The sequence below is a fragment of the Protobothrops mucrosquamatus genome, unplaced genomic scaffold, assembly GCF_001527695.2.
Source record: "Protobothrops mucrosquamatus isolate PMUCROS unplaced genomic scaffold, P.Mucros_1.0 scaffold218, whole genome shotgun sequence".
NCBI lineage: Eukaryota > Metazoa > Chordata > Lepidosauria > Squamata > Viperidae > Protobothrops > Protobothrops mucrosquamatus.
In genome coordinates this window covers 13644-22302 of record NW_015386571.1, presented here as the reverse complement: position 1 = coordinate 22302, position 8659 = coordinate 13644, and the positions used below count along the sequence as shown (strand labels likewise).

Genomic DNA, 8659 nt, shown 5'->3' with positions numbered 1-8659 from the left:
CTCGGGGGGCTGGCGAGCCATCTTGGATTTGAAGGGTCTCAACCGCTTTCTTGTTTACAAGAAATTCAAAATGCAGACCCTAAAATCCATCTTAGCAAGCGTCAGGAAGGGAGACTTCCTCTCCTCCGTCGACCTGACGGAGGCCTATCTCCACATTCCAATCTTGCCAGAACACCGCAGGTTCCTGAGGTTTGCCTACGCACACAGGCATTACCAGTATCGGGCTCTTCCTTTTGGCCTGTCCTCAGCCCCCCGGGTCTTCACGAAGGTGCTGGCGGTGCTGGCGGCTCATCTACAGATGAGGCCGGTGCGTGTCCAATGTTACCTGGACGACATACTCGTATTGTCCAGGTCCCTTCACTCAGCCGAGTCGGACCTACAGATTACCCTGCGGACTCTTCAAGAACACGGGTTTTCTGTGAATTTCAGAAAGAGCCACACGGTCCCCACAAAGCGACTTATCCATCTAGGAGCCTTAATAGACTCAGACCTTTGCGAGGTTTATCTCTCTCCGGAACGTCAGGTCAGCATCCGGACACTGGCACTCCAAGTCCGCAGGGAACAGTGGGTGCCCCTGGTGCGTCTCTCACAACTCCTAGGGAAGATGGTCTCTTGCTTAGGCATCGTGCCATGGGCCAGACTTCGTTCCCGGAGTCTCCAGTGGTTCCTTCTCCCATATCAGAGACGCAACCTCAGTGCATCAAAATCAAGGGTCAGGGTTCCACACCAGACGCTGGTATCTCTACTCTGGTGGACTTCATCCGCCATTTCCAGGGGTACATTCTTCAAGGAGCCATCCAGGGTTACCCTGACCACAGACGCCAGCCTATTCGGCTGGGGGGCTCATATCCACAATCACCTCGCCCAGGGTCGGTGGTCACGGTCAGACCTGACCCACAACATAAATTGGTTAGAGCTGAGAGCAGTACACCTGGCTCTTTGGGAATTCTCTCCCCTGGTAAAAGGGAAACACATATTAGTCCTGACGGACAACATTACGGCAAAAGCGCACATAAACAAACAGGGAGGGACCCACTCTTGGCCTCTCATGCAGGAGGCCATGGCATTGGGTCTCTGGGCGGAAACCAATCTGAAATCCATCCGAGCGGATCACATCTCGGGGGTGAACAATCTACAAGCGGACTCCCTGAGCAGAGCCACCATAGACCATTCAGAATGGAAGCTAGATCCATTCCTGTTCAGGGAGGCAGCCCTCAGGTTCGGGCAGCCAGTGCTAGACCTCTTTGCTTCCCCGGCAAACGCGCAGATCCCAAGGTTCTTTTCCAGGTTCAGATCGGAAGGGGCAGAAGGGACAGATGCCCTTCGGAGTCCCTGGCCCAGGGGCGTACTCTATGCCTTTCCTCCTCTCCCACTGCTCCCAGCGACCATTCGCAAGCTCCTACAGGAACAAGCGGAGGTCATACTGGTTGCCCCATTCTGGCCACGTCGGCCGTGGTTCGCGGATCTGATGGATCTCTCGCTCTCTCCTCTGTGGAGAATCCCTCCGGACCAAGTAGCCCTAAGTCAGGGGAATCTCAAACACCCGGACCCCCAGTGGCTCCAACTAGCCGCCTGGCACTTGAGCGGGAGGGTCTAGCTAGTTTATCATATTCCTCGGGGGTAATATCTGTAATCCAGGCTTCTAGAAGGCCTTCCACCAACAGGATTTATGATGTCACCTGGAGAAATTNTCTCTCCCCTTTCCGTTACTATTCCGAACATATTGGAATATTTACTGGAAGGTCTTAATAGAGGGTTGTCGGTAAGCACCTTACGTAGACAGGTTGCGGCATTGTCAACTGTCCTCTCTTGTGAGAATCAGGAATCCCTCGCTCACCATCCAGCGATTAGTGCCTTCCTGAAGGGTGCTGCAAATACGGGTCCTCCTACGTCTCATCGTTACCCGTCCTGGGATTTACCTTTTGTGCTACGGACGTTAACCTTTTCTCCATATGAACCTTTAGGTTCATGTTCCTTGCATTTTCTTACCTTGAAGGTCGCCTTTTTGGTGGCCATTACATCGGCCAGGAGAATTTCTGAGCTGGCCGCCCTATCTGTCAGGAAGGATCTCTGTATGTTCCATGAGGACAGGGTAGTCCTCAGATTGGACCCAACATTTATCCCCAAGATTAACACAGGTTTTCACCGATCTCAGGAACTGGTGTTGCCAAATTTCTGTCCCAACCCTTCTTACCGTCTGGAGAAGGGGTGGCACACCTTGGACGTGCGCAGGGCCCTGCGTCACTACCTCAAACGTACTTCGGCCTTCCGCAAATCGGAAGCCCTGTTCGTCTCCTTCCATCCTTCTACCTTGGGGAAGAAGGTTTCCTCTTCCACCATCGGTCGTTGGATAAGGGCCTGTATCACTAAGGCATACACTTCCCAATCACTTCCGGTTCCTTCTCAGGTCACTGCTCATTCTACGCGCAGTGCCGCGGTATCTGCGGCCTGGTTCACTCAGGCCTCGCTTGAAGAGGTTTGCAGAGCGGCGACTTGGTCGTCCCCCTCTTCATTCATCAAACATTATAAGATAGACCGCTTTGCTGCGGCAGATGTGGCCTTTGGGAGACGGGTACTGCAGCAAGTTGTCGCTCCCTCTGTTGAACATGCCTAGACTCCCTCCCTTCAGGGACATGAGCGGCTTTGGTATGTCCCATCCTGTGGACTCTACACCACCATCTGCTGGAGAAAGCGGCGTTGTTCTTACCTGAACGCCTTTTCTCAGCAGAGTGGTGTAGAGTCCACATCCCCCCCTGTTATTTCTCTTCTAGACATGTGTCCTTTGGTTCTTTCCTTTCACTTTTATTTGGAGCCTTGCGTCTGCATTTTGCGCCTCGACATGTGCCAAAAACTGGGGAAGTCACACCCAGAGAGAGGCGTGTCAAGAGTTTTTTCTTGTCTTAGTTCTGCTAGGCAGGATTGCATAATTAACCCATCCTGTGGACTCTACACCACTCTGCTGAGAAAAGGCATTCAGGTAAGAACAACGCCGCTTTCTCTCTTAGATCTTCAAACAGTAAAGTAATACCCTCCTATCCTTCCATTTTAATAACTATTGACGAGAACAGTTGCAGCATGGTTGGTTCTAGCCAATGAGCCAGGTGGCCAAATCTCTTCTGAAGGCATTCTGTTCCATTCTTCTTGCTATCTGATATTCTGGCAGCCCCAACACACTTGGTTCTCATTGAGCTGTTTGGGGATTTCCCTTCAAGGAAATCCTTTCTTGGATGTTTTTGTTTTATTTATTGTACTTCTGTAAATATTTGGGTTTCCATCTTCTTGACAATTCCCTGCTATTTAGCTATATAAAAAATCATGTTGGGATAAGCATATATGTGTTGCACTTCCAAGTTTCTGGTTGCTGTGATATCTGAAAGGTTCCAGATTAGAGGATGCTGTCCATCTTCATCTCACATCAGATTGATTTGACATGCTCAGTGTTTTTTTATAAGTTTTATTAATTTTTAAAAATTACAATCTTTGGAGCTTAGTAAACAACATGTTGTCTGGGTTCACATAATTAACATTAACTTCTTCTATATAAATCTATTCAGTACTGCACAATCCAGTATTTTTTCCTTGATCTTCCTTTCTTCCCCATATTTTTTCCCTTTTCCCCTCATTAAACAATTGCAATTCTTATTACTGTTGATATATACAAAATTAGATATAGACATCTTCATCATATTTTACTAATATTATAGAAATAACAATAATATCAATTCATATCCTTTTTTGTGCTCTTATTGAAGTTTGATTTCCCATCAATATTTAAAATATCTTTGTCAGTTATGATTTTCTCAATATTAATTACATTTCTATAGCTAAAATTTATTCATACCAATCCTCTTATTTTCAAATTTCCCATATCAAAAGAAGAAGAAAAAAGTGCTATTTTAATTCTAAATCATATATTATAAAAGTCTAATTATATCTAAGGGTCATCCGTTCTTTTAATCATATTCAAACAGGTATGTTAAACAGATAATGCTCCCTCTGATAGATCAGATCCTCTGTTTTTTAAATCTAACTCTTGCTTTCTTTCTTTGCCAAGCAGCTTTTCAGACCAAGGCAATTAAATCATCCAAGAATTTAATTTCTATTTTTGTGAAAGCTACTTGGCATGAGGAAGACAATATTTAGGTAGAGTATTTTTGGGGGGGGAACTCCAGCCATCCACATTCCCTAGACATTTCCCCTGCATGCTCTATGTTCCATTTTCCAGAATCTTTTTCCTTGTCATCAGGTGTATTTTGGAGAAAGGAGTAAAGGGTCTTTTGTATTTTCATTGTTATAGGTAGGTCTTGCAGTATTTTATTTGTGTATGACAGTCCATATTTCCCTTCTCCTATCTCCTCCATCTCTAGATCCATTTCTTCTGTTTCACCCTCTGATTCTGGTTTATTTGTTCATACTTTGTAGTCATTGTCTGGGGGCTTTCCAGTTGTAGCTTCAATTTGAAGATTTGGACCTTTATATCATCTAGGTTATTTTTAGTCTCATTATGGTTTCTTTTTATGTCCTCTTTGTATACAACAATTGTTTGATGAATTTACTGTAGCATAGAAAGTATTTCCTACTGAAAGGTATTTGTTTTTTCTTGAGGCATCATTCCTAGAAATCCTCTAGTATCACCAGTCTCAGTAAGAATGGAACAAACTTTCCTCTAATTTTCTGGTCTTTGTATATAGCCTTTATAATCCAGTCCTAATAGCAATATTTTATAGTAATCCTTTGTCTCACATATCCTGAAAATTATCAGTCAGGCCAGGTTGTAATCCACAATGTTCCAAGTATTCAAAATGTTCAACCTCCCTGCAGCCAGACATATTCAAAAAGTCAATTTTTTCTTTCTCTCCCACTAGCTCTTGAGATTAAAAGTCCAAGCTCGGTAGGTATTCATAGTCCAAGAAGGTCAGGATGATAAATATGCCAAAATATTTCCCTTTATTGCCAGCTATTGTCCCAAGCTGAAAGTCACCAAGCAGCCAAGGAGCTATAGTGCTGTACTCAAAACCACCACTAGATGTCATTCAAAGTTCATTTTCCACTCTTAAAATAAAGGGTTGATTTCTTATATTTCACCTCAATAATTTTTTTTCCAAAGAGAAAATCTTAACAATTATCTCAGTTCTCAGATTTATCAAAACTGTAGCTTTGTATTACTTTCACTTCACTATTTGTATTTCTGTCCCCCATAAAATTTAAAATGCTGCTTCCATTCACATCTGTAGGTTTTAAGCTTCTTGGGAGCCTTTCCCAGGAAATTCAGTTTTAAAATAGTAAAGAAAGGATCAATATTCTTATGCAGTCCAAACATGCTGTTTACAAGTGCTAATTAAAGCTTTTGTTCTTCGGTTTTCAGCAGTTAATGGATGGTCACAGAGGGTGGCCAGTCTTTCCCCTGCTGGTTTAGAGGGCTTTCCGTGATCTTCATCGGGGTGACTTTAAGCCCTTTTTAGGGCCCCCAGCAAGGCAAAATCGGGCACAGAAAGCAGAGCTCTGCCTTCCTGCGTGCCATCTCGCTGCAATGCAAAACCGGAAGTCTGAAAATGCTCAGTGTTTTTATTAGAGATGCTCCTCCCTTTCATTTCACTTCCTCACCACTTAGTAAATAGGATTGGTATCTATAATGTTCTCGACACTATAAAGCCCATTTTGAAGTGGTAGAATGAATGAATGAATGAATGAATGAATGAATGAATGAATGAAGAAAGGAGGGAAGGAAGAAAGAAAGAAAGAAAGAGAAAGAAAGAAAGAAAGAAAGAAAGAAAGAAAGAAAGAAAGAAAGAAAGAAAGAAAGAAAGTTTGGCATCCTTCAAGCCTGTGCTTTCCCAAACACTTCCTTTGTTCATCTTTTTTTTCAGGATTTTTAATGAGAACTATGTGCCACATGGCCTGAAAGTGGTCCAGTCTTTTGCTCAAGGGGGCTTATATTCTCTCATGGGGCTGGAGAAACGTTGGCGCCAGCACTTCTTGGATGTCATGCAGCCCAAGCATCTCCCAGCACAATGGTCTGTTGATCACAATCACGACAAGTTAATCCGGAAATATGGGGAGACTCTCCAGATTGAACTTTCCTGAAGATGAAATGATGAAACTGGAAAATATAACTGAGATTTATTATTTTCTCTCCCCCTCATGTTGGGATTAAGAAGATTCCACTAAGACGGTTACATTGTGTAGAAAATTTCACCAGCGTTGCCAGTTAAAACTATTTTAAACTAAAAAGTGGTTTTAAGTCTTTTTTAATTGTTTCAAATTACAGTTTGAATGTTTGCTCTGTAAAGACCACCATAGCCATATCTTCTTAGGAAAGGCCTCTATACATATGTGGATCACTTCCAGCCTTTCAGATGTTCCTTCTGAAGTGCAGTACTACACTTGCCATTTGTCATCATTGGGCATGGACACAGAAGACTGCATGAAATATCTGGAGGCTAACCCTAAACACCCTCCCCCCCCCGGTATCATCCCATTTTCCAGTCACATTTGAAGAAGATGTTTTGCTACAGCGGGATAGATGGATGTATGTTACAATCCATTCCCGGGACTGCGGTCTTGGGATATCTCAAGGCAGCATGAAGATCCCCTACATTATCTATCTCTGATCCTCTACAAAAGAAAATTGAAACTTAAATTTGTGTTGGTGGTTGCTTCTGATAGGATTTTTACTACTGGGATGAAAAAGTTAGTTTTTATTGAGGTGCTGAATCCAGCTGGGCATTTACAACGTTTTAAGTAGATGCCCATATCATAGAATGTGATGGCTGAGAATATGACTTTTGACTGTTTACTAAGCTAGTGGAAACTGACAAAGTGGCTAAGATTCCCTGTAATACCAGTGCTGTGACTTCTAAGTTGAATTCATGCCCCTCTTGACTGGTTTGGTCTGTGAAGAAGATGAGATTATTTGGATGCAAGAGATGGTGATGGCTTTTTTGAGAGAGCTTCTGTTGGTTCTAGGCTTGAAAAAGGCAATCCAGCCTTATTTGACACTACTGTGTTCTTTTCCAACTTCTCCTAGCTTCAGAGGATCATGGTTGAACCATATTATCCAGATCCCATTTACTCTGGATTCAGACCTGTCAGAGGACAGACTTAACATTGTGTCAAATTCTTAACAGGAGAATACTAACCCCTCAAAAAATAAGATTCATGAATATCATTAACTAAATTTATTCTGAAGACGGTAGAGGTCTAATATAGAGACTCTTAGGAACCAAATAAATCCCAAATATAGCATTTATTTAATAGTGAATTTATTTATTTATTTATTATTAGTGAATTCATTTGAGTGGAGTCTCTAAATTTCTCAGAGCCACATGAATCTCTTGTTTCCAGAATGCTAGGCTGAAGATCCTTTGAGCTTGGAGAAAGGGGAGAATTCACATCTAGTCATTTTGGTGGAGGTTTTATTTAAAGGATAGGAATGCAAGAAGTCTTCTTGTAGTACTGTATTATACAGGTAATACACTCAGCAACTATCTTCATAATCTTTTGTAGTTGCTACAGTGATGAAAAAATAACTTTATGACCAATCTTAGCATTTATGACTTTCACAGGTGTGTAAAGGAAAGGAAAGGTGAAGCAAGATCATAAACCATAGCTGCAGTTTCACTTAATGACCATTTTGCTTGATGATTGGGCTACCAGTCCCAATTGTGGTTGCTAAACAAAGAACTACCTATTTATTCTTCTTGGTCTTGTTAGACTTTTCATGGTATCTTGCTGGGGATGGGAGTTGCAGGCATCATTTTCTGTTCCTTCTGTTCCTTCCTTAAGTGGATGTCAGTAATGGTGGGAGGAGGAAAATCAAGCTGGTGGGTTAGGGAAGAGGTCCACAACCCTCGGTTCACAGCCCGTTATGAGTCTGTGATCTGTTGGGAACTGGGCCACTGCTGGTCCACGGAGCTGGTAAGGTTGGTGACTGCTGGATTAGGGGATGATTAGGGGATGGTGGTGCTAGGACTCAGGAATGGGCTGTAGTACCATGTTTCCCAGAAAATAAGACCTGGTCTTATATATTTTTTTGGCACCAAAAAATGTATTAGGGCTTATTTTCAGGGAATGTCTTATTTTTTGGCGTGTGGATTTGTCCCATGCGCCCTGCACCCGCTTACCTCAGGGCCCCTGAATCCAGGCCATCCCCGCTCGGTGACCTCCCCCCATCTCTTCCCTTTCACTCCCCTCCTGAGCCGGACTGCCATGCTATTGAGGATGGGTCTTACCTGGTCCCCCTCCGCTGTTTCGGAGCTGTGTCTGCTGCTGGAGGGGCTTTCTTCGGTCCCTGCTGCTCCCGCTTTGCCCCATAGATCATCTTTCTGGCGGCAGTTGCCAACTCCTTCTCCTCCTCCAACTCTCTCATGACTTGCGCCATGACCAGGGGCGCAAGCCTCTCCTGCCACCTCCCTCCGCCAGCCCTGGTATCCCTCCGCTAACCCTCCATTGCCACCACACACTTTTTTGCTGCCCTGCATTGGCCCGTGTCTCCCTTCTCCCTTCTGGAAATGGTAGCCCCATTTTCTGCCATTTTCCTCCTGGAAGAAGGGAGGAAAGGAAGGACGCTGTGTAGGGAAGGATGCGACGTCAGCTCCAAGAAACCTACGCCAGCTGGAGCTGAGCGAGGAAAGCCAGGGTCCCCTTCCCCAGTGGTTCT

At 44.0% G+C, this 8659-nt stretch overlaps 1 protein-coding gene across 1 annotated transcript in view; it reads left to right on the top strand.

Moving 5' to 3' along the window:
• EXD2 (exonuclease 3'-5' domain containing 2) overlaps positions 1-6183 on the top strand; it is a 26494-nt gene extending 20311 nt beyond the window's left edge. The window contains exon 9 of the mRNA XM_015814086.1: positions 5868-6183. Within this exon, the coding sequence (XP_015669572.1) occupies positions 5868-6084 (217 nt within the window). The 3' untranslated portion in view covers positions 6085-6183. The remainder of the gene's footprint in view (positions 1-5867) is intronic.
• The last annotated feature ends 2476 nt before the right edge of the window (positions 6184-8659 follow it).